A 27987-nucleotide genomic window follows, 5' to 3' on the forward strand; every position below is an offset into this window, starting at 1 on the left:
TAAACCAAAAAAATTGAAAAAAAATGCAAACTTATCTGTTGTGAGTTATAAAAATTATTTTCTTTTGGTTGTTTTCATTCAGAAAATACCCTCAGATTCTTAATTTAAAACAAAATCCGTGTGGTATTAAAACAAATGATTTCGATAAACCACGTATAAGGCATTGAAAGATATAACAATGGATTAGATCGACGAAAACCGCAAGCATATAAGACAAATCAAATATGGTAAGAACAGTGTTCATGAATTGTTTATCTTGTGAGTTCTTTACGCGTTGTCTTGTGCAGTTGTATGGCGCCACGATACCATAGGGATAACGTTGTTTAACGCGGTTGATTGGAGTAATATTTTTTTTTCACTTCTGAAACGTTACGAATTTCATCGAATATTGTTCTTACACTATCGGTCATTGATATTTTTCATTGTTATGTGCTACGTGTAAAAAAACTTTCGTGGTACTCGTATAAATTCGCAATGTCTTGTTTGTTTCGTTTAATAGTCGTGATGTTCGTTTTCGGCAGTCATTATTGTTCCGTTGACTATTCCCGTCGGTCCGTGTCACCAACATGTTCCCCAGACGGGTTAAAATCGAATATGAGCGATAAAGTGCGAGCAAACGAAACAGTTTTAAACTTTCGCGCGTCAATGATATTCATATGCTGTTTTATCTTCTTTAACATTACAGGTCGCCAATACTGTGACGTGTAATTCCGAAGTAAAAATCCGAAATTTATACAATTTGACCAATGAACAGCTGAGCTTGTATGCGACCGCTCAGTGGAATTATAACGTCAACGAGAACGAGGAGACGACGGAAGAGGCCGTAAGTGACCATCATATTGTCGGTAATTAAAAATAAATTGCCAAGACGTAAGTCAGAAGAAATTCTCATAAAACGTTTACGAAAGTGGTGGGCGATGAGGTGTTGAGAGCATTAAGATATTATTTTGTTCGAAAAGACTTTTTTCAATGTCATCAGTAGTGCAAAAAAATAATAACTCACTGCAGGGCGTTACATTTAAATATTCAAATTTCGTATGATTTCGTTTTATTCCTGTATTCGAAGCACACAATTTATATGCTAATAATTGCCGAGTCTACTGGTGCGCAACCGACAAATATATACATCTAAATATATATATCCCACAAATAACCAAGCATACGAGTTTCTACGAATCAAACGTAATAAAAAAATAATTCTCTATATATGCCGTGTATGCCATAACCTAGGAACAGTGAAGCCCATGGCTATGAAATATTTTGAAAACGTTCCTGTGTTCTATTTCAAAAAAATGTTTTCTTTCAGCGCATATAATTTCGTTGAGTATAACTTAACTCTTACGTGTATTTTTTTATTTTATAATAGAAGTTGAAGTATATATACGGGGAGATATATCCAAGGTTTTATTTGATAAAACCGATAATGCACAATGTTACGAAAATATTCAGGTCAACATACGTGTTCGTTAATAACAGCTAATTGTAGGACCTTAGTAGTTACTTGAAATTATACAAATTTATTTTTATTTTTTAATTTCTTTGTAAAAAATGGCAAATGGTTTTCAATTTTTATTTTATAATTAATTGAAATAAAATCGATAAAATTCAATTACTTAAAAACGGTAATACTCATTTTTTATATGTAAACTTTTGTGACGGGTTGGGAGCTATCAATGATTTAATTAATTTTTATATTACATGTTTGTAATCTAGATTTATCATTAGGAATCATTTTCCGCATATAAAATGATTCATCATGGTTTTACAACTGTCTATGTTGAATCGCCTTATTTCATAATTTGAAGAATCGAAGGACAAAAGCTGATTTTTAATTTTATTTAATTAAATCTAATTTAATTAAAATTTAGATTCATATTATAAATACCCTAGCTGAATTATTCCGTCTTTCCTAAGAGATTATATATTATTTTGGAAAAATATCAATTACTATGTATGTATTATTATTTTGATGAAAAAAATCTGATCGAAAATGCAATTTTTACATTTATTTTTACAAATTGTTTATGTACCTATATATAATATAATAATAATATATATATATAATAATATTTACATTTTATCAAAATATCAAATATATTGATATGGTAGTTATGGTGATTATGCGCTTATCTGTGAGTGAGTGTGTGGTATTTTAATTTTATATAATGATGTACTGCAATGTTTTTTTACGTACTTCATTGCTGATATTTTTAAAATGAAAAAAAGTCTTTTGTAACTTTGTGATGACAAGTATTCTCTAAATCAGTGGTGCTCAACCTTTTTACATCCACGTACCACATATACGTTTCGAAAAAAATGTTTGTGCCACTTGACTTGGTAACTTTTTTTTACTTATTAACGAATAAAATTACATAATTTTACATATAATTAAACTTTTTTATAATTAATTTTATTAATTTAAACTACATAATTACATAAGTTAAATGCGCAAAAAGTAATATAACGTACAATATTTAAAATTATTATTAATTATAATGAATATTAATAAATAATTTAATGAGACAGTTGATGTTGTATTGAACGAAGCGGAACGTCATATCTATGTTAGTAATTTTAGGTCTTAAATTGTCATATATGTTTGTTTTGCTCTTATGTTGTAGATATTTATAATAATAGCTAATATCAAATAAACCAATTAATATGAAATGGTAATAATAATAAAAATGAAACAATTTTTTTAAAAAATATTTGTCTGTATACTATCTACGAGCTTTCCACGTATGACAGGTTGGGAACCACGGCTATAAGTGATACTGTAGTGTAATTTATTATTTTTGATTTTGTATTATCTTCAATTCAAACAACAGATGATTTTCTTTCCTGATTTCTTTAGAAAATTTATTTTAATTTTACCTTTTTTCTTTTAGATTTGATTTATACCGCACTTTATTGTTAGGTTAAATTACATTTTGATTCGAAATCACACTTGTATTTTGTTTGTACGAAAAATAATTTGTAATATGTTTAGATACAATTAATTTGTAAAACATTTTCCATGTTTTTGAAAACAACCTAGGTAGAAAAATAACAGAATTATCTTTTTTTTTCTTTTTTAAATTTAATTAGCCTTTGTTCGCATATTACAGCAAGACCTAATTATCTTCAAAGTATATATTTTATTTTATAACACTTATAGCCATAATTGTTTCTTATTATTATAATTGTAATATATAAATTTTGATTAACTCGCGTATTCATGATTAATAGAGTTAAATTAGAGAACATTCGGCGATTGGATAAAATAATACCATTGATTCTATGAATAATATTTTACGATTTTAACTTTATTCAATTCGAATATATTTTAATATTATTTCTGTTGGTGGTGTTAAACAGGATAATACAATAGAAATTGAACTCATTAATATTAGTTTTTCGTATAATACCTGTGTAATAGTTATTATTCAATCATAATATTTAAATATTTAGTATTTTAATCGCTTACACATTTGATTTTGACCGTACATTTTTATGTCTAATTGTAAACATTTTAAATTACATACTTTGCTTCTTAATTTTTCAAGCTCATAATCTTATAGTTAATCTTTGGATTAGATTTTTGTTAGTCCAATTTTAATATTATGTTAAGTCTTTTTTGACTTATTTTTATTTATTTACTCATCCGACAAATCGAACGAAATATTCATCAAGCGCATTTTTGTTCCTTTTGTCGAATGTACCTCGACATAGCTAAAATGCGAATGGTGAAATTACGGTATTCGTATTGCTTTGTGACACTCGAACACGAACATTTTTTGAATGACAAGTATTTAAAATTGTTCAAATTCTTTTTTTTATAATAAGCATTATATTTTAATTCGGTTGTTAACTACTTGCAGTACAATTTTGAAGTGTAGAAATAAAGCTCGTCAATATTATTTATACATAATATTACGATTATATTTTGATGAAAAAATATAAATTCTACGCATTAAAAATTAAAATGTATACATTTTCGTTATTGTTTACAGCTGAAATCTTCTATACAATTGTTTTTATATCAAAAGTTACTGATCACTTCAGCTAAAAATTTGTCTGCATCTTTTGGCATGAAATATAAAGATTTGTTGCCTTTGGTGTACTTTATGCACGACCGCGGCTTATGTCAACTGGACTTGTGTGATTTTAAAGCAGTATGTACTTTTATCATTTTAATGCAATGTCTCTCGAGATTTCCTAATTAAAGTCAAATGATGATCCGATAATATAATTTACCTAACGTACCCTAATTTACATTATCGTATGCAGTGATGTTGAACTTTTTCAAGAAGCTGCGTATACTGTTAAATTATAGAAATTAATATTTTACTCCTGTTAAACCTTGATCCGTAGAAAATCACATTGACTCTCTCCCGTTTTATCTGTTCTATAAACATTTTTATGTATAATAGAATTATAATTTAATTTTAATTTAATATTTAAAATACATCTTATTCAACTAGAAATATTACATAATCTATAGTCTCTTCTATAGAAAAATGATAGTTGTGTAGTTAGATTTGGTGTTACTGGATCATTATCACTTTAAATTATTTAATTTTTAACAAAAGCTTATAATTGTTTAATTATTGTACTACATTAGTAGACGATTCTTATAATACTATTCAAATTGGTTGTAGATTCAGTCGCTGAAGAGTAAACTAAAATCAATGATAAATGGTTTAGTCATCTACGAATACCGCGAGAAGACCGATCATCCATGTGAAATAACGGCGAATGGTGATAACATAAAAAAATCGATTTTAATGAAATTTGAAATATTAATTATTTATCTATTAATATGGCTTATTATAATGACAAAATTAATTCAACAATATTCTAATAATTTTAAAATTTCCATACTCAATTTTAAATTAAACCAATTTTGAAATTATTGGCACGGGTTTTGACTTTGTTACATCACAGATTCCAGATAAATGAATTAAACAACTATGTGTGAAAGAAAAGTTTATTTCCACTTGAAAATACTGAAGTTGACATAGCTACAGGATACTGTTCTTGTGAAATACTAAAAATTATTTTATTGGAATATACCTGTATAATATTTTAGTACAAACACATTTTCAAAAAAATGTAGTTTATTAATAAAAGTGATAATCGTTCTTGAATGATCATGAATCAATGAATCACTCTAAATACTACATACAATAGTATTTATGAGTTTTAAATTAGGCTGAAGTGTAAATATGAATGTATTTATCAGAATAATCATGTAACGCAAACATATCTAATGTTAATACATTAAATTCGCAATAACGTTTAATAAATTATTTTGATGGAATTTGTATCAATAATTCAAATAAAACTTCGTGATAGTTTAAACTATTCAAGTAGTGAGTTTGATAATATTGTATTCTGGTTCTTAATGTTTTGAAACAACTTATATACAATAAACAATTAGGGAGTTGAAAAATTGGCTATTCCAAACTTCCTAGTTTCCCATTAATTTTGTACCTACACACGATTAGAAGATTTTAAATTACCTTTATATTATAATATAATATTGTCTTTATAGTATACTATATTACATCATATGTATTACTAGGTGATTTATCCAAACCTACTCGGGAGGTAGGTATTTTACTGTTTTAGATTAGACATACATACTACTAATCCTAAAGATAAAAAATGTATGTTGAAAAAATAACATAATCGTTTTATAGTTTAATAATGCTTATATTTATTTATTCTATATAGATTTACATTTATCTTAATCGGTAATTATAAGAATTAACAAGTTAAACAAAATGTAATATTTTTAAGTAAACAAAAAGTAAAAAAAATTATAAATTTAGCTCAAAACTGTTTCAACTCATTAAAAATCTATTCTTTATGCACATTTAAAGTACTAGAGTAGCCATTAAGTTAAATTTAAAATGCATACGTATTGTTGTTATATCGATCAGTGAATGATTGAGATATATTTAAATTTTACAAACGCAGAAAGTTTAAATAGTAATAGTTTTAAAATAGACTCGTTTAGTAAGTATGGGTTCTTTTGTATATTTACAACGTTTAACAAAACATATACCTTGTGTTTGAAATGTGTTTTCATATTTACCAAAAAATAATGTGGTCTATAATATTTTTATTACTTCTATCGGTTTCTAGAAGTGCATTTCATCATGGTGAACTCGACGGACGTGGCAGAGTTGAAATACTATTGGAAAGCTTGGCACACCCACACTGGATTCGAAATGAAAACTATCTACATGAAGTACATAGGACTGTTAGACCATATGGCAAAGTTGAACAGTAATTATGATTTAGGAGTGATATAATCGAATAAAGATCACAATTTCAATGATACTATCTAATAACAATTATGTACGAATCCGCTGAAGATTTTTCCAACGAATTCGAGTACTACGCGAAACTGTACTCGACGGACGGGTGCCGTCCTAACGTCGACCGGATGTACGAGAACATAAGACCGCTTTATTTGCAGCTGTACGCGCGTGTTCGAAGAATTCTCAGGGAAAAATTTGGAACGGTTGCCGTGTCCTGCGACGGTCCTATCCCGGTACATTTATTGGGTAAGTTTGGAGGATATATATATATATATATATATATATATATGTCATATACTATGTGAGATAATTCGTCTGTCTGTTCTACGACATGCCGGTGATCGTTTTTTTTCCGAAAGTAAAAAACCATTACACGCAGTCGTATCAACCTCAATACCCATTAGTAAAGTTTGTATGAATCGGAAATAATATGCGGAGTATCAGCAGCGTACCCGATGGATATTATAGTATATTATTACGGAGCGCATGACTTTCGGAAAAAAACGAAATAACAAATGCAACACTGTCTTATACGAGAGCAAAAATACGGGATACGACCTCACAGGCTTAACATGTGTAACAAGGGTGGTTTTCTATGAGGTTGCGACAGCCCTCGAATGTTGATTATACTAAATTATACGAGAGCAGTCTTATCAATGGCGTAAATTGTTCTCTAACTATGCATAATAATTGTTAACGATGTTAAAGAGGCTTATAATATATATATTTATTTTTTTGCTTTTAACAAAATCTTTAAAATTGTATTTGACCAATAGATTAAACAAGATACAATTTACGAAATGCATGACATTTAAATTTATAGATACAGGATCACAATTAAAAACAAATTTAACTTTTTTGTGATATAAAGTAGATAAGCGGCATATTGGACTGTTATTCATCTAATTTCCAGAACTGTGGGAGTAAGAAAACTAGAATTACAACTATGGACTCTAAAATCCATTCCTGACAAAAAAAAAAAAAAAAAATCAGGATAATTTATTGATAGATTGTTCTTTAATAAATTATTATTGGTCCGATAAATAATTATATGCTTGGTATTATGATCAAATAATGCATTAAGTACAATGACAATACATTATTTATCGCAGCGTTATTTATTCTCTTCGGTAAATAAAACACTGATAATACTCAAATTCAACATTTTTTATGCATACAAAATCAGCGTGAAAAGAAAATATACAATACTTAATGTGCATTACTGCACAAAGCACTACTGCTTTGCACGGTCCGTAATTTTAGGGACTGAAAATTTAAAATAATTTGTTAGAGTGAACCGAGACCGGACCGCCGGTCCGAACTAATAAATTTGTAAAAGCTTATAGACCGAACCGAACCGGAATGTGGACTTATTATTTTTCTACCATACAAGACACAAAGTCTAACATAATATGATAGAGCGGACAAACGATCCAAACTAAAAAAATATTGCACCATGAAAATAGACTATAGTAAATTTATATTTTAGAATAGGTATATATATACTACACTATACACTATATATGTATATATACACTACACTATATATATATACTACACTACACTATACACTATATACTATACTTTAATATTGAACAACTTGCTATCTGCCAGATAGCAAGTAGTTCGATATTTCCAACGGGTTTCACACATTTTTAAAAGTGTTTGGTGGCGTGCGCATGGAATTAAGCTTTTTATGGATTTTTTTAGTACTTCCGACCTTTTTGGAGATTTTCGAAAGAATGAAGTTATTGTAGATATAGATCCAATATAATTTCTTATTTCGGGAATGATGGATAATGGATCATTAAAATAATTTTAAAATTTTTTTAATATTATTAATATTTCGGTGGGACTACAGCCCCCCCCCCTGGTTACGTCACTGCTCCAGATACACCTAGTATACTTAGTACCGATCAAACTGTTGTCGAGTGAAGTCGGGTTGCCAAAATTACGTGTGTTTAATTTAAAAATTCAAAAATTTCCACAAGATCCTAGTACTCTCCATTTTTTTCTTCGTATCGTTCAAGTCTCATTTTAATTCATTGGCTATTTCCAACCAGAAGTCAATTTTTTTCTTACTCCATTTTATAATGGGGATGTTCAGGATCCCATAGAATTGGTCTTGATTTATATAAATTTATAAAATGTGAACATTCATCGTCCGTCCACTCCACAATTGAGTAAAAATAAAATATTTAACATAAAATACGACGCAAACACCGCATACGGGCCGAATGCCGTTCAAATTGAATGGATAGTTTGTTTGATCTTACTGCTCTTCAGTCGATCACGACCGCACGCGAACGAACGTTATCGTTCGTATGCGATCGGACTGTTAACATTATTCGTGCGGTTGTGTTCTTGCGCCATTCGTTCGTATGCGAGCTCTAATGTAAACGCACCTTTACTCGCACCATAACGAGAATAATAATAATTTTTCTTAAAAATATGTTTGATAATAAATTATTAATAGCCAATAGGTACCATGAACAGTTTTGAGATATATACATGATACTACATACAATTTATATAAAAAAACGGTGCTGGGGTAAAATATTGATTTCCATGGGCCATAATGATAATATTCGTGTTATTAATTCTGTAAATAACGTCTTTATAATTTTAAATCATTGTTCAATAGATATTAGATTTGAAACAAGTCGTAATATTAGCTGTACATTTTAAATTAATTGGGACCGATCTGATTATATTTTAGAAACCGGACCGAACCGAAATTATTATAGTTTAAACTAGTAATGGTTAACGGTGACTAAATTTGGTCATCGCGACAATGGTGACAGCTACTTCAATGTCACAGTGACTTTTAATGGTGACTGGTCACCATTCGTTTTGAATGATAAATATTTAAGTTATTCAGTTATCATCATCGAGTATTATATTGGCTTAATTAGGGTGACCTCAAATGTGGTTTTATAGTCACTAACTTACAGTTATTTTTAATGGTGACTCGACATTACCTATAATATTTTTTTGATAATTATAAAATATTATTGTGGCTAATAGGCACAAATAGAAGACATAATATATATTTAGTGGGTAGTTAATTATTTACTAGCTTATTGCTTAAGCACCTAGAACATATTTTTTAACATACCTTCGAGTTACGATGGCTACAGCCAATAAGTTACTTTTTATTTTTATTTTTATTAATATTCAGTTACTAACCACCATTGCCGCAAATAATAATATAATATTAGTGTAATAGTGTCACCTGTTTACTGTTACTTACGATTAAAGATAGTATTAGATTAGAATTAGAACTGATAAAACTGATAATAGTCACCACATTCACAGTTATTGATACACTGAGAGTTTTAAGTCACCAAAGTCGCTAGTTACCATTTATTTTTGAAATTGTCGCAGTGACTAAAGCGGCCCATACAAGTTTAATATTATTGAAAAATTATTAAACATAATATCATTATCAAATTACCAGGTCCTTTATCAAATAGTAAATCAGATTTAAATTCACTTTAAACAATTTATTCATTTTAATTATAAACAATTATATCTGATAATTAAGATAATACTATAATAACTCTTGCTCTAGCTATTTATTTTCTTGATAAAAGGAAGAAAAAACGGAAGTAGAGGTTTTGGGCTAATGAGAGATTGCAAAAGCAAAATAAGTATAATTTTGAAAATCTGTTATCTGAGCTACGATTAAACTAACCTGAAGATTATCAAATTTTTTTAAGAATGAACGAGTCATGCTATGATGAACTTTTAACTTTAGTTATTCCATTAATAAAAAAAACAAAATACAATAATGCGAGGATCGATTTCAGCCAGCCAAAGTCTGTCCTTGACTCTGCGTTACTTAGCCACTGGTAACACATTTGAAGATCTCAAATTAATTTTATTAATTTATTTTTAATTTGTTCAATATTATTGATCAATCCTTCAATACTGCCAATACACGATCAATATTATTGATCAATATTATTGACCGTGTATGGGTCGCTTAACAGTGACACTTTTGTCGCAGTGACAAAGTAACGGCGACGTGATTTTACACTCATCACTAGTTTAAACCAGGACCGAACCAAAATCATTCAAAAAAATATTGATTTGGACCAAACCGATCCTTCAACTAATTTTATACGATAAGACTGGACCGTGTAGAGCATTAGTGCATTACTATTTGTTTTGCGCCTTAGTGTGTAATTTAAAAAAAAATTAACTTCGACTAGGAAAGATTTTTTTTTTTTTTTTTATTTAAAAGGAAACTTCGTTAATAATTAGTTTTGACAATTATTTTTGCAAAAGTATTACATAAAGGTATATAAAATTAAAGACAGAAGATATATTACAAATAAATTAAATTTTTAAGCCAGCCTGGTTGATGAAGAATATAAGTGAGGTAATAATTGGTATAATTGGTGAAGAGAGGATAGATTGGGTGTCGAGAGGGACATTAAAAGAGTGGATTAGGGCGAAGAGGCTATTGCGTTGGGGAACCAGTGAGGGACAATGAAAAAGTATGTGTGAGATATCGCAAATCATGGGATCATGAGCGTGTAGCATGCATAAAAGGGAGTTATTGAGAGAAAGTTTATAAGAGTGTGAAGGTAGTAGAGTGTGTCCAAATCATAAGCGTGAAAAAGAAGTAATTATGTTACGATTTAATTTGAGGTTGTGAAACCAAGGATGAGAAGGTATAGATAGTGACATATTTTTGTACCAAGGGGCATAATTGGGTGCTAGATTGTTCCATTGGTTGTGCCATAAATTAGAAATATGAGATTTTAGTAAGGGAAAAAAATCGGTCCAGGGAATTAAAGTCGGAGAAGGACAGCAGAACGAGGAGGTAGATTTTGCAATAGAGTCCGCTATTTCATTACCATTTATGCCAGAATGGCCAAGCACCCAAAAAAATTCAACTATAACATCTGAAAGAGAAAGTTCGTATAGGAGTTGCCTGATCCTGATGGAAATAGGGGAAGGGCGGGAATTGAAAAAATCGGAGGAGAGGCTGAGAAGGCTTGATAAGGAGTCGAAACGATGAGGAAGCTACTGGGAGGGAGGGTAGAAATGGTTGAAAGGGCTTCTAAAATTGCGAAGCATTCAGTAGTGAAAGATGAAGCAGAAAGGGGTAGATTATTGGACATGGAAATATGTAAATCGGGAATGTAAAAAGCGTAACCGGACGAAAGAGAGGAAACGGAACCATCAATATAAATTAAGGTGTAATTGGGGAAATGATTTTGGATGTAGAATAAGAAAAGGTTGTTGACGATGATAGGTGATATAGATTTAAGTGACTTGGAGGAAACGTTAAAAAAATGTTTGTTAGTGTGAACTTTAGGGGTGTAAGACAGTGACAAATAGTTAGTTTCGTATAAGGGTGATTTTTTGGAATTTATAATAAAGTCGCGAGTTGAAGTTAAGGAATATGCCGTGGATGCAAGAATTGGAAGTGATTTTTTAACATAACGCCAAGAGTAGTAGATGTTGAGGAAAGAGTTAAATATAATAGGATAGCGAAAGGAAAGATTTTTTAGAAGAAATTTACCAGCCAACCATCTGATTCTGATATTGAAAGGGGGGCATACTGTTTCAATCTCGACGGCCGCATTAGGGGTGCATTTAATGGCACCGATAATTGATTTTAGGCAGAAGTTTTGGAGTTTATTGATTTTTTTCCAATGTGAATAAGAAGCGGAATCTGATAGGAAGCCACCGTAATTAAGTTTGGACCTAATGACCGCTTTGTATATAATAAGGAGCGTGGAGGGATGTGATCCCCACCACGTATTGGAGATTGCTCTAAGGAAATTGGCCCAAAGAGAGGTAAATTTGGTGAGATGTAGGAGATGGGGGGCCCAATGGAGTTTGGAATCTAGTGTTAGTCCTAAATATTTTATACTTTGGACTATTGGGATTGGGAAATCGTTTATAGTGATTTCAGAAAAAAGAAGATTGCGTCTTCTGGTGAAAACCATGGCCTTCCACTTTTCAGGAGCAATAGAAAGAAAGGAAGAGGATAGAAGGTTTTGTAGGAGATCGAGCGAATTGTTTAATGATACTATTGCAAGATCAAGATTTAAGGAAAGATTAATAATTTAGTTTTGTAATTTTTAAAGTTTTAAATTATTTAAATGATTTTTTTCGTTGAGTCACTTAATCGTTAACATTAAGATATGTGATTTTTGAAATCAGTAAATAGTGGGTGGTAGAAGTGGTTATTAAAATAGATTTGGGTGGCTTAATTAATGAATAAATTAACCATGTAAAATTCTATAACTAATATTTTACTAAATGTAATACAATTTAATTTATACATTAGTTTTAATTTAAATTTTTGCTTGATAAATATTAATTTTTCTGGACTTATTCTTAATGCTATTAAGGCAGTTGTGTTTAGTTTCTTCAAGAAGAAAAAATCTTAATCCTTAAAATCTTTTAAATTTTGGTTACCAATTTTACCTAAAGTAGTTTTAGTTAGTTTAGCTATACCGTGTTTTTTACCTTAACGATTCTACTCGTATAACGAAGTAAAAATATAAAAGAGGTTTCACAAAAAAAGTAAAAACTTTTGTACAAGTGTGAACCCATTTTAAATTAGTTATTTGTTTTTATCAAAATATTCGTCTGTTAGTAATATAAAACATTGTGGTCAGCGGTGTAAGTGGGGGGGGGCAAGGGAGGCAAGTGCCCCCTCTGACAATTTTTTTGAGAAATAAAGGTATTGTCCCCTCCTCAGATAATCCAACAGTACAAATAGCACCTTTTATTAATGAACTCTTATTGGTATTATTTAACAATATTGGTACCTAGTATCTGCTACCTACAATTTATGTTTATCTAAACCATAAAATGAGTTAAAAGACTTATGTAAAATCAAACAATTAGATATAGTGTATAAAATACATACAATAAAAATATGTTTTAATTGGAGAGGGGGAGGGGTGTCAGAGTTTTGGCAATAATAAATTTATTATATTACGCTCCCTAGATTTTTCCCAGTTATACCACTGATTGTGGTTATTGACAAGATGAAATTTAATTATTTGAAAGAACAAAGCACGTTCACGCGAGTGACTATAACCAAACCAATAAGTGATATTGCATAATAGCGGTTCATATTTACATGAATAATAAATAATAAATAATGTATACGATTTTGGCGAAAAAAATACTTTCATACAGTGGATATTACATAGTTTTAAGCTCTCGCGTATTGAAAATACTGTTGTACCCTGTAGACTATGTATCGATTATATGACACCCAGTATAAACAATTGTATAAATTCATGTGAAATGAATGGCCTACGTGATTGTCTCGTGCCGTGGGAATTCGCTGGATCACGGAATCCTGCGACTCGAAGGAGACACTGCACTGTCGGTTATGATAATTCGACAATCAAGGACTCATACAGAGCATCATATACTTTTGTAATTATTTATAGTATCTTGTACTTTAGTTTAAGTCAGAATATCATTTACGTTCTTTATGTAATTTTATTTAAGTAGTTAATTGAATTTCTTTTATTATAACATATATTTTATGCTTTCAAGTAACACCTCGTCTCTTTCGTCTTAAACTTTTGTTACGAAATGCATTATTATATTAGTACGATATTCAGGTGTAATATTATTTTTTAAAATTAATTCATTCGCAAAAGCCCGTACCCCCGAGTTCGTGCCTTTTTTGTCGCATGATAATCGTTATTATTTTAATAATGAAAATTACCCGTGCGTTCGTTCAGTCGAACATCGGCCGTACAACGTTTTCGGTCAATCTTATTAGTAAACATTACCGACGATCTATTATTTTTTATACTATTAAAACATGATCGTTCCTACGAGATGGGTTCCGATTTTCCAAACCTTTCAAACGGAATACGAGTTCTGGTTTTGCGCGTATACCTCGTTTCGCAATTATACAAGTCTGGGAAACCGGTTGGTTCTTGGCCGGTTCAGTTTTCAGTTCGCGGCCGCGATAATACTTCGAAACAGTTGGAGATTTGCTTAGGATCTTGATGTCCTACTATCGTCCGACTCGGACGCGTAATTCTTACCCGTACTCCGATGTGCTGCGACACGCTGTTACGAAGTCATTTTCGAACACAAATCGTTCACCATTGGTTTCGATCAGATTTCGATGTCCCTGCACATGTCCCTTGCGCGTTCGTACCCCCCGTCTACGCGAGTACACAATAACGTCGTTTCCGGTTCTCCGGTCATTTGTGCGCGCATCGACCGGCAATGCCCCCGAAGAGTTCGTGCGAAGTCGGAAGGGGGGGGGGAAATAAAAGAACATGCATACATAACACCGACCGCAGTTGACAGTACCTGTGACCGAGAATCGCAATCGCTCGCGGCGGCAGTGTAACAACAATTACACGGGAGATGAGAGAGAGATAGATGGAGAGAGACATAAATTGTGGTGACGTGGTGTACACAATACAGATACGCATATACGTCTATGGATATCGATTTTTAAACATAACCGCACTCGCGCCGCAGAAATGCACTTACAACAATATATACGCATCGACGAAAAACCTGTTTCCAACGGTGCGCAATGTGCGAATGATTATAAATTAATCCGGTCGGCCTAGACTAGTCAGACGCGTTGACGAACCGCATTGCAATAATATAGCTTTTGTCGTATATGTTTTTGGTGTAAAGGTTTTCACAAGCGACGACACTTAATTGTTCTTTTGAAGACCGTTTTCGATTAAACGAGTAACGAAGGATCGTCGGAAACTACGTTTGTTTTTTACTTTCCGTATGCGCATGTAATACAAATGTACAATAATATTATGTATATTAGTGTACTCGAACTTTAATTTCCGGGTGTTTGTCGAATGAATTAGGGCTCATTAAATCCGCAATTCAATATTATTCCATTAGACCCATAACATTTTCATCGAGATAGACCCAAAATAGTGCAAATTCAAGTGCAGATTTCCGTTAACTACCGTTATACCGTTCACTCTACATATACATATCTAATGGATAATCGAGTTATAGTTACACACTGACATGCATTCTTAAACGGACTAGTGACGTGATTCGATCGACTTTATGATTTACGTGATTTTTTTTTCGTTTTCTACCCTTTCCTTTTCAAACAATACCAATGAACCGAAGAAATTTAAGGACATCAGATTTTATTAAAATACTAAAAATCCAGTGTTTTCTACATACACAATAAGTTATTCGATTACGATATTTGTATGCGGGGTCTCATTGAAATTTAAAACATCCTATACTCGTAATCCTGACGAATATCAATACGAGAGTAGCGCTTAACGTACATAGATATATAAGCTTACGTTCAGTTTTATTTTTAGTGTTTTTATTAAAATTTTTTCACATTCATTTTTATAAATACAGTAGACACCGTTTATAAGACTCACGAATATAAGATTCAGCCGCTTATTAGACTCAAAATCGTCCAAAACGGTCCGAATGTATCCAAATACATTAAAAAAAAAAAATCGGTAAAAGACTCAAATTTAGTAAACGAAAGTTTGTAGAAAATAAACTTCTGGGTTAGTAATTATTTATTGATGTCATAGTTGAACCACCATCAAATAACGATATTCTAAGGCTCTAGAATTGTTGAAGAGAGCTGATCATCACCGAACTATTAATTTTAATATACATACGAGTACGAGCAATGTATATCCAAAATATTTAAAAATAATAAAAAAAAAACTAAAATCATAAATGTTTTTAACAAATAACAGAAATTGTTATACATAATAATAATAATATATTTATTTTATAATACGTATTATGTAATATCTAATATGTAGTAAAAACAAAATAAGGTTAGTACTTATATTCAGATTTTTGTTTGTATTTTTTTCCACTTCGCCTATAAAATTCATTCGGTTATAAAATTAAGAAACTTAACAGACTTATGTATGTTAATGATTGTTTAAATTATTAAAAAAAAAATATTCGATTTGTCACAAGAGATGAAAAGGATGTGTAAATATGATAGAAACAATGTTGTCAGTTATATTAATAAAATAATATATTATCAGTATAAAAACGAATATATTTAATAATTGTGTATCGTTTAGCGGATAATCAAATAGTATGATCATTGGTTTTCAGAAGTACGAGAATAATGATATAATAAAATGCTATAATGATTTTTATTTTAAGATTGACGACATGGCATTAGTTTATACATATTTTATATATTATTATAAGAAAGAGCACTTATATTAAAAGTATAAATTTTTTTAAAATATAATAATAAAGAATGTATTTAAATAATACAATCAAAATAAATTATACTTGAATTAATATTTAAGATATCTACTGATTTCTACGTTAATTATTGTTATGTTGTTAATAATTTGGAAGCCGGTATATTTATTTTTTGATTATGAGAAATATTACAATAACATTTTTATTTTGTTTTAACAAAACAATTTTGAGACTATGATACAAATGTTCTATACATATAATATTATGCATAAATTAAAAACAATTAAATCAAATGTAGATTAAAAAGTATAAAAAAGTATAAAGTATATTAAACAATATATTTTGAATTAGTTAAAATAATTACAGAGTAAACTGCAAATAAATTTGATGAATAAATATAAGCAAATATAATTTTTTAATAATAACTATTTTATCCGTTTATGGTTAAAAATTATAAATTTACTTTGTTAAGTTTTTGTTGAATTAAACAATAATCGGATTCAAATTTATAATACTACGCAAAGCCAGGTTGAGTGTTCAAATAAGTATTTTTGTATTTAAATAAAAAATTAAAAATTGAACTGCATCCGTTAAAATTTAAACAAATTATATTAATTTACATATTTGTCATATTATGATTGTATATTAATTACTTAATAAAAGTTTAATAAAAAAAAATTGTTATTTAATAAAATTAATTTGGAATTTATTAAGCATTTTGATCTTTAATATCGAACAATTTTTGTATTATTTTTAAAAATGTCGTTGACTTTACATTTTCAGGTTCAATATTGGGTCAACCATGGACTAACTTATTACCATCTTTGACTCATGAACGTTTCATACACATAAGTTCCAGAACAAACGCTAAAGTATATTATTGCTATTCGATTTAAAAATGTAAAAAAAATATATTGTTAAAAAATATTTATGAAATAATTATGCTTTAAAGACTCCAAAGCGATTGTTTGATCAAGCCAACAGATTTTTTACCTCGATCGGTATGGGAAACTTACCGAAAAGCGTTTGGTCTAATTCGATGTTCGAAGAAAATGAAAATTTTGCTGACTGTACATCTTCATCTTGGGATATGTACAAAAACAATGATTTCAGGTAATTATTTATAGCCAAGAAAGAATCGTAAATTAGGAAAAGACAACTTTTACTTTATGTGTTAAAACAATAATTTGGCAAACAAATCATTAAAATACTTGTATATAGTTAAGTGTACATTATTTATTAAAATTGAATGTTTTGAGTTTATGGATACATTAATGGAAATAATATGTTTGCTGTTAACTTATAATTATATTATTATATAAAATTTAAAACTAATATCGGTACTAATATAGAATATTATTATTTTTTGTTTATATTATATTTAAAATATATTCGTTTACGTAAAAGTAAATGTAAGACATATTTAATATTTATGAATATTTATATATTGTATGTTAAAAATGTCATTGTGCTTTTCAGAATAAAAATGTGTTTCCGAGATACTGTTGATGATGTTTATACAATGCACAAGCAATTAGGGTTGGTGCACTACTTCTCAGCTTATAAAATACAACCCATTATATTTCAACATACATCTGATGCAGGTTAGAAGTTCAGATATGTATAAAAATATTATATTCTGCAAAGCCATACATTTTCTAGCTAGTATTAATAATAAACTGTTTATATCGATATTGAAAGGACGGAGGAAAATATTAGAATAATGCTTCGAGATTTTTTTTTAATATCTTTATTTTAATGTACTTTTTGAAAAGCAATTTTTTTTAAGTAGTATAATAAATTAATTATGATCAATACTTCGTATTCATTTGCTATTTTAATTTTATGAAATTAATTATAATTTTTTTTATCATTTAATATACATACTCGTATATTTTTTTGGTCCTTTCATTAATTATATGTTTATGGTATAGCAATTATTATAAAAATATACAATTATAGTTTATAGAAAAAAAGTAATTTATAAATTACTTATTTTTGAGTGATTCAAGGAACGTATTTAAATTAAATTTTATCAACTGTTAAATCATTTGTAAACTATGTTAAAATGTTGATGCTTTTATTTACTAACACAGTTTAACAAGTAAAAGTCTAGACTCATACGTTGATTTCAGTTTTCGTTTTATTTATCATGTATTTATAATCCGGATGATTTTCAAATGTAAACAGTAGCTATATCTGTTCAGTCTGTTACTTAAACGGTCGTGAAAAATAAACAAAATATATTTGGTCGACACGTTCTGAACTTTTCTTTAATAGCACGCGCATACCTATATGTCGTTATAACAAGGACGTAATGTTCAGGGAGAGAGGGAAGTGCACGGTCGCTTCCTCACCATTCTATCTCGAAAAATGCTTGTTTTTAGAAAAGTCGCGGTTAAAAATATGTTTAAAATTAATGAAATCTGTGATCGATTAAAAATAAACCGTGATAGAGGTAACGTTTTGTCACAAATGCACAGTATTCTTTGAATTATAAACAATTATTCTATACTAGTCACTCCACGGTAATCCTCTATGTCGTTATAAACAGTGTTTATAACGCTATAACCCACCAGTGATTCTTAATCTTTTTTTGTCACGGGGCCCCCTAAATTTAATGCAAAACCTTCGTCAAGGCCCCTTTGGTCAATATCGTTAATTCTTATTTCACAATTATACTCTAAAATTACATGACATTATTACAATTTGTAGTAAATCGATGTTTTTCAAAACAATTTTTAATGAACCTTATAGTATAACCGTAAAGTGTTGAACTATAAGCGTAGAAATTAAATCAAGGTCCGAAAAAAAAAAAAAATGGTTAAAACAACAGATAAATATTTCACGGCCCATCAGTTTGAGAAGTGAACCCGGCGTACACGATCGGCGGTACCAGCAGTACAATACTGTAGCGCATAGTATAGGAGGCGCATGTAATGCAAAATGAAAAAAAAATTCGATTAATGCGACGGCGATTGTTGCAGCGTTCGTGGACGGCATGATAAACGCGCTGACGTTGTCCGCACGGTACCAGGATCACATAGACCGGTTCAAAGACAGCGCTCTCAGCCGGCACAGCTATTTGCTGCGGACGGCCATGGAAAAGGTCGCCGTGTTGCCTTTCGTATACGCCACAGACGTGTGGCACGCAAACGCGTTCAAAGGGCCGTTCGCGCCGAAGCGCACGAACGATTTCTGGTGGAACCAAAGGTAAAACGTTGCGCTTGCGCGCTCGGCACTCGGCACCTGAGGGGGGGGGGGGCTTGGACCGACGAGCACGACGGCACGGGACGCCCCGAAGTTAGAATGGCGCGCGACAGCCGTTAAAATTAGAATTTCGAAAATTAGAAGATCCAACGTTGGCGACGCAATTGTCTACGATGGTTAGAAAACGAAAAAAAATGTTTTCACAATGTCATTTATAATTATTTATTATTGTATGGACTTGCAAGGAGTGGCCGCGCTTTTAGGTACAGTTCTATAAGTTATAATTTTGGTATTGTTTTTGTGTTGGTTCTCTGTACGGTTTACGATTATAGTTTGATTACGAATGAGGCTTAGCCCCTCCGTCTCCCCTAATTCTGCCTGTTTAAGTTATGCGTTCAAGTCATTTCGGAGGGAGAGGCGCTAAAATAGTTCTCGCATTGAGAGCTGAAACAGCTACAGCCGCCTTCACGTGCAGTGACGGCGAGTGCAGGGGCTCAATGCCGTACCGAGGCCTCGAGGTTGGGATGTTTTCAGGATGTGCTGATCTCGGATTATCTTGGCGGTCGAAAATAATGAGATTATGATCGCGTTATCGAAAAGAACATTTTTATCATCGAGTACGTTATGAATAAATGGTCGAAGAGAAAAGAAAAGAAAAAACAATATTCAAATATATTATTATACCTTTGACCGCATTATATTCATATTCGGCACTATAGTTTATTCTTACTCGTTGGAATGTTGGGCCGAATGTAAAAATATATCCTACGCTTCATACCGCAGTACGTCCCGCAGCCTCCGATTAGTATAGTTTACCGAACCTGGCCTCCCAACACTTAGATCCCGCATTGGATATAACATTATGTAGTTACACAGCGTGTATTATACATTTATATTTTCGAAAATAACCGACGCGCGTCTCCTGCCATCGTTAATTACTATGTTCATCGGTTCGATTCGGTTCTGTGGTTCGCAGGTTCAAGTACGAGGGTGTAGTGTCTCCGATTTCCAAAAGCAAGGACAAATGTTCCAACTCCAATTACAAACCGTTCGATCCCAGTGCGGCGTACGACATGCTGACGGAACTGCCGTACATCAGGTATATACATTAATAATATGATAATTGCCGTGAATCATATCGTAATATAGATGCATACACACACACACACACACACACACACTTTATATTGTATACACGGTGACGTGATAATCAATAATATACCACGGGGGTTGCAGAGTCTAGACGAGTTGAAGGCAAATTTAATTATAAATATTTAAGGACAGTTGTTGGCAAAGTGGGTTCCCGTGGTTTGGCTTGTACTGCAACTATGAGTAACTTTAAATTAGAACGGATAACACAATTTTAGACCTTAAAAATCCAGTCCGAGCCAGTAGACAAAAACTAATACTACGAACGAGTTACGTACACACGTAATTGTGTATACGTGGCACGTTGGATATGACTACACTGCGATAAATAAAATCAGTACTTTTAGTTACGCATATATACTATGTATTTAGTAATAGACGTATATGTTATTTCGACAAAACATAATCATTGCAAAATATGATATTATATTACATTAAATTTAAAATTATAAATAAACGCGTTACTATAAGCTCTATAGATATAATGCAAATTGGTTCCTATGAGTTTGTCATCAGATAAAATACGAATTTCAGGTTCCTTCGCGGATAAGAATTATTAAATTATTAATTATGTATTATGGTTAACCATGTTACTAGTTTATGTATATTAGGCCTTATTAGGTATAAGTGAAATAAAATAAAATCTGATTGGGTGGAATTGAACTTTTTATAAATTTCGTTAGTAAAATTTAAAGGTATTAAATCATGTTCAAATTACTGGTTTTAAATTTAATAAAATTATATTAGGTTGTAAACGTATATACCTCATTAGTTTTTTCAACAAAATAAAATTGAATACACATTATATTAGAAATTAGCTGTTTATCATCTGCTAAAATAAATAACACTTAAGCTTATATTTTACTACATTTTTGATAATACGTATACAATATTCTAGACATTCCTAAATCTGTATTTAAATGGGAAGGGAATCGTCATTGATCGGAATCAATTCGTATTCCGTACATGTCGATTGCCCGGAAACTAATTCTAAAAGCTTTTAGCATTAAACTAATACTTATGGAAACCAATTCGTGCAGTGCTTTTTGACCAAAGAATCAGTTTCGGTAACAATCGTATTATTCTATGTCCAACAAATAAATACATATTAAATAATAAAGTAATATGTACGGTTTTTTTTATGTAGAAATTCAACTTCGCGTACTATCACTAAGAATGTTCTCAACCTACGAAATCGTCGGTCTCTTCTTTTTAACTTTGAATCATTGAGATATCCCACTGCGATAATAATATAGTAACGAGGCAATGCGTAATATTTTGCGACGCATGCCGTCATGTCAACGGAGCATGTTATATTATACGGTTTTGTGCTAGAAAACGTGTCATCCACTTGTCAGCGACAAACGTTATCGTGAATAAAGTTACTCGAGAAAAATATTGTTAACGTACACACCGACACTGTTAGAGCTACACGGCCATTTTATACACCGTCGGTCGTTGTGTTACCTATAAAATCTGTGACGGCTGCAAGTTATATTATACATTACACGCTGACGCTGACGTGTTATTGTACATTTGTTCGTAATAGAGTTAGAGCCGACGGCTTTCGATGCACTCGAAATGTTATCTCTAAAATTTCGTTTTGCTTTCTTCAAATTTATTTTCAGCCTTTATACATGTCATTTACGAGATTATGGTATTATATATATATTTGACTTGCACTCGCTGTGAAATTAGATCAGCTCGTTACCGTTAAATAATAATAATTCTATATGTTTTACTTGTTCTATTATCTCATATAAGCTTTATATATTTCTGGAAATATGGACATTGGTATATCTTATATTGATTGACTCAAAATCTACGGGACCGATTCTTACACGGGTTTTTTAATATTTCTTTTTTTGCAAAACAGTCCGCGTTATCCGAACTAAATTAAGAGCCTTTAAAATCGTTTAATACTACCTTACTATCATCCCCGAAAATCAGTTATTAGGTATTTTTGGTATCTTGGTAACACGAAAGAAAAAATAATTTTTTTTGTTTTATTTTCATAACATTACAAATTATTATTTAATAATATATTCTATGGTCAGATTTGGGTGGTATATACAATAAAATAACATATATTTAGTCTACAATTTTAAATATTTCTGTTGAGTGGACATCTATTAGTTGTACAGTATGAAAACTAGAAGTATTTTAAAAGTATTCAGAATACTTTTGAAATATTCTAAATAATGTATTCGGAATACAATTTGTATAAAGTATTTGAATACATATTCGGTATACTATTTTTTGTGAGTATTCGAGTATTTATTCTAAATACTATAAAAAGTATTTTACCCAAGTTTGATTTTGGTTACTTGCATCCTGTAAGCTTATAAATTGTGTTGGAGGTATGGAATTATAATTATTATATATATGTAGGTACATATATAATAAACAAAATTAAACATCAAATGACAATCATTAAATTACAAAAAAATAGTTTAAAATAGGAAATTTAGAAGAACAATTAAAAAGGTAATATTTAACACATACCATTATCGAGTTTTAAAAATAATTATTTGTAAACTAAGCTTTTAATACTTATAATTTCACACTGTATTTTTTTAAAATAAATCTTAAATAATTCACAAACGACTAACGAAAAAATTTATAAGTATTTTTTATTAAAAAATCATATTTTGAATTTTTTTCTTTTAGTAGTAAAATTTTTGGATTATAGAATTATCTAGTTTGCTTAATTACGTATAAAATAACAATCGAATATATGAACCTCACTGGCAAAACACCTTATTCTTTAAAATTGTGGTTCATAGTGTACACATATTTAAACAAATACGTACCTACAATATTATTTTGATTAATTTGAATTGTGTTTAATATATTATCTCGAAGGACTACATACTAATGCTCTATATTAAAAATTTAACTGATACAGTGGAAATTATGGTAGACTATTTTAATTATTTGTTTTAGTATCATATTTTTTTTATATTTATCATATTTTTTAATTTAACCAACTTGAAAATTACACGATATAACTTATTTATTAAAATTTTTTTATTTGGCATAAAGAATTGTGCACTACAGTTTTTATTAATATTCCAACCATTCATTGTAAACAATGGCGTAACGATAGGGTGGCATGACGGGCAATGGGCCACGGGCCCACGACTCTAGAGGGCCCTTCAAGAAAAAAATAGTACATTCAAAAACAAATCACCATTAGTGAAATTTATAAATACGATTCTGTTTAAAAATATATGTATATTCTTGTAAAATAAAATAAATTTAATAACTGATCACGATTATTTTATTTACCAGTCCGTCGACATTGTCGATATTAATATTATTATTATACATTTAATGATATTGTTATTTGTAGAATGGAAATAACAATGAAGCGTATCGCAATCGCTTGTCTTTGAAACCGAACGTAACATTTATATTTTATATTTAGATACTAGATTAGATTAGAACTATTCAAGGAAAAAGTGACCGTCGTTTAGTCGTTGTTACACTATGTTCTTTTAATTTATATTTTATTTTGTTATTAGTCAATGACGTGTCGTAGACCGATTTTGTTTTCGCCTTCTGCTGTGAATCAGTGATTCGTATTCGTATAGATATTGTGATCAATCATGTCGAAAAAAATACCTAGTGGGTATGAAAAGCGTAAGAAAAAAACGGAAAAACTAGAAAAATGATTAAAATTGCCTAAAATTAGTAGTTTTTTTTCTAGTACCATTCCTCGTGAAAATAAAAGTGAAATAATAATTAAAAGTGTTAATACCGAGGTTAATAGTGAACAAAGTGTTGAACTTAGTTCTGTAGATAGTGAAAAAAATGAAGAATCCGCCCCAGAAATGTTGTCATGCTGTTCATATAAAGGTACGAATCAAAATGAATCTTTTGATATTGTTTTTAAAAATATTATTGAAACTTCTTCTGATCCGACGGATATTGGACATTTTAAAGAAATCGTTTTAGATGCTCAAACTAAACGATTCATAATTGAAAATGGGCATAGTAGACCTAAAGCTAAAGGGCCTTTCGCCAAAAATTCAGACGGTAGATCTTTTTCTGAAAAGTATTATTTTACAGTGTCCAAATCTGGTTTAAAAATCGAACGTTCGTGGCTATGTTATTCGACTATACTTCAAAAAGCGTATTGTAGGTCATGCTGGCTATTTGGAGATCACACATCCACTGGCTTTCAAGAAATTTGGACTACAGGATATTGTGATTGGAAACACATAGTAGATGGTATTAAAAGACACGAGCAATCACACGTTCACTACATTTCCTGTTTAGTATATGAAAAATGGTTTTTAAATAAAACATTAAACGAAGAACTAGAACAGAATATAAAAAAAGAAAAATTATTTTGGCGTCAGGTTTTAGAGAGAATTTTAAATATTACTCTTACATTAGCTATGCGAAGTTTACCTTTTCGCGGCCACAGAGAAAAGCTCGGTAGTGGAAAAGGAGAAAACGGCAATTTTATTTGTTTTATTGAGTTACTTGCAAAATACGACCCAGTACTAGAAAAAGTTATTAATCAGGGTAATAATAAAGTAAACTACTGTAGCCCTAAAATTCAAAATGAACTAATACAGTTAATTTCAAATAAAGTCGAAGACGAGTTAATACTTAATATTAAAGAAGCTCCTTTTTTTTCCATTATAATTGATACAACGCAAGATATTTCAAAGGTTGATCAGTTAAGTGAAATTTATCGTTATTGTGTTATAGAAAAAGATGAATACGGAAACCCAAAAAATGTATGTGTTAAGGAAACTTTTTTAGCATTTCATGAAGTTGTTGATCAATCTGCCTCTTCTCTTTCTGAACTAATATTACAGAATATTGAAAAAAAGGGATTGTCTATCGCCAAGTGTCGTGGTCAGGGCTATGACGGGGCTGCCAATATGAGTGGTATGTTTAATGGCCTACAAAAAAGAATTAAAGACATTGAGCCAAGCGCAGCTTATGTCCATTGCTCTGCTCATAATTTAAATTTAGTTGTCAATGATGCTGTGAAAGAAATAACAGAAATGGAAATCTTTTTTGATATTGTTCAACGAGTTTTTGTTTTTTTTGGACATAGTATAGTAAGATGGCGTATATTATCAGATTTAATTAAGGAATCGAACAGTCAAAATGGATTATTAATAAAAAAACTTAATCCCACAAGATGGGCTGGTCGTTATGAAACAGTTTTTGCGCTTAAAATTAGATTTGTTGAAATTCAAAAAGCTTTAACAAAAGTTATACTTTGCAGCTCTAAGTTAGATGAGCGAAATGAAGCTGAAGGGATTAAAAAACAAATTGAAAATTATAATTTTATTTGCACTTTAGTTTTTCAATGTAAAATTTTACAAATTATAAACCTAACTTCTAAAATTCTCCAGTCAAAGTCAGTTGATTTAGATAATGCATCCAATTTATTAAAAAACTGTTATGAACAATTAAAAGAATATAGATGTAATTTTAATGATCTCTTGGAAGAAGCAAATATAGTTGCTAAAAGTTGGTCTATCTCTACAGAGTTTCAAAACAAACGTCGTAAAGTTGTAAAAAGATATTTCGATGAACTATGTACTGATATGCGTTTAACTTGTCCAGAAAGCTTATTTCGTGTAACTATTTTTAATAGAACGTTGGATATATTAATAAATCAAATAAGTAAACGTTTTTCAAGTTTTCATGAATTAATGCTAAATTTCACATGTTTACAACCATCTTTTCTTACATCAGCAACAGATTTAGAGCTTTTAAATGAAGCTACGAAGTTGGTAAACAAATATGATAAAGACATATCAAAAACATTTACAAGTAAAATTTTAGCTGTAAGATCAACTCTTAAAAATCAAATAAGTCAACTTAATTCAACTAGAGATCTTGCTCAACTTTTAATGGTGAAAAATCATTCTTTAACAGCCAGTTTCCCAGAAGTATGTACTGCTCTTTTATTATTTTTGACAATTCCTGTTACATCTGCAAGCGCGGAACGGTCATTTTCGAAACTAAAAATTATTAAAGGATATTTAAGGAGTACAATGATGCAAGATCGTTTAAGTGGCTTGGCATTAATTTCAATCGAATAAGAAACAGCCCGAGAAGTTGACTTTGAAAATTTAATCGATATGTTTGCCGAAGCAAAAGCAAGAAAGAAGAAATTTTGAATATTTAAATTTTTGTATTGCTTTGTATATATTTTTTAAACCAAAAAATGTTTATTACAATTTTACTATAAAAATAATATTACACTAAACATGCTTTTTATTGTTTGTAACCTTAAAGGGTAGAATTTTATAGGTGGTTAGTTTTTGTAGGCTATTCCTTATATCTCTTTTTTCCAAATTTATAAAACTAAGGGCCCGATTGGATTATTTTGCCACGGGCATTAAAAGTTCTGGTTACGCCACTGATTGTAAATACTATTATAATTTAAATAGGATTTATTAATTGAAAACGGCATGAATAGTTACAGTTTTTTTAAATTTATAGATACCTATTACTTAAATTTTTTAATACTTACCTGAAACCTATAGAAACCTAATCATATACGCCATCCTATGTATATAATCGTAAATAAGAAATTATATTTATCTTATTTATTTTTTAAGCCATTGGAATTTTTTCGTAATTCATTTACAGGTATTTTTTAGCACCAGTTATAGAGTTTCAAATATTTAAAGCATTATGTACAACGTGTGGCGAGTATGACCCTAAAAACTCGAAAATCAAGCACTTATACGAATGTAATTTACGTGGTTATAAAAAAATCGGCAAAATTATCAGGTTTAGACATTATATTAAATTTCAACGAAAACATTTCTAAATAAATTATTTTTCTTGAATTATAGTTTAGTAATGTCAAAAGGTTCTTCGACAAAATGGCAATTACTATTTGAAATGATTGTCGGACACCAACGATTAGAAGTAGAACCGTTGTTAGAATACTTTCAACCTCTCTACGAACAACTCAGTTTAACTAACAACAAAACCAATGAATACATTGGATGGAAGGCATGACTTCTACTTGTATTATGGACAAATTGAGCCAACTGTTATTTTGATAAAAAGAAAAAGTAAAAATTATTGTAGATTTTTTTTTTTTTTAATCAACTGTATATCT

General features: G+C 30.2%; 1 protein-coding gene across 1 annotated transcript; it reads left to right on the top strand.

Moving 5' to 3' along the window:
- The first annotated feature begins 66 nt into the window (after nucleotides 1-66).
- Nucleotides 67-27911, top strand: LOC112685677 (angiotensin-converting enzyme-like). The gene is made up of 13 exons (XM_025557616.1): nucleotides 67-606; nucleotides 686-823; nucleotides 3993-4154; nucleotides 4641-4740; nucleotides 6133-6276; nucleotides 6366-6557; nucleotides 17298-17386; nucleotides 17467-17627; nucleotides 17994-18118; nucleotides 19502-19727; nucleotides 20701-20823; nucleotides 27507-27650; nucleotides 27716-27911. Exons 1-13 carry the CDS (start codon nucleotides 475-477, stop codon nucleotides 27882-27884), a joined length of 1905 nt encoding a protein of 634 aa, XP_025413401.1. The 5' UTR covers nucleotides 67-474; the 3' UTR covers nucleotides 27885-27911.
- The last annotated feature ends 76 nt before the right edge of the window (nucleotides 27912-27987 follow it).

Source organism: Sipha flava, unplaced genomic scaffold, assembly GCF_003268045.1.
Source record: "Sipha flava isolate LNK unplaced genomic scaffold, YSA_version1 286_pilon_pilon, whole genome shotgun sequence".
In the NCBI taxonomy this organism is placed as follows: domain Eukaryota; kingdom Metazoa; phylum Arthropoda; class Insecta; order Hemiptera; family Aphididae; genus Sipha; species Sipha flava.

What these genes read in the sequence shown, in the direction of transcription:
- LOC112685677 (XM_025557616.1), top strand. Translation starts at nt 475, where the DNA reads ATGTCTTGTTTGTTTCGTTTAATAGTCGTGATGTTCGTTTTCGGCAGT. An exon ending in TATCCCGGTACATTTATTGG is followed by an intron (nt 6,558 to 17,297) that starts GTAAGTTTGGAG and finishes TTACATTTTCAG; the next exon opens with GTTCAATATTGGGTCAACCA. An exon ending in AAAATCGGCAAAATTATCAG is followed by an intron (nt 27,651 to 27,715) that starts GTTTAGACATTA and finishes CTTGAATTATAG; the next exon opens with TTTAGTAATGTCAAAAGGTT.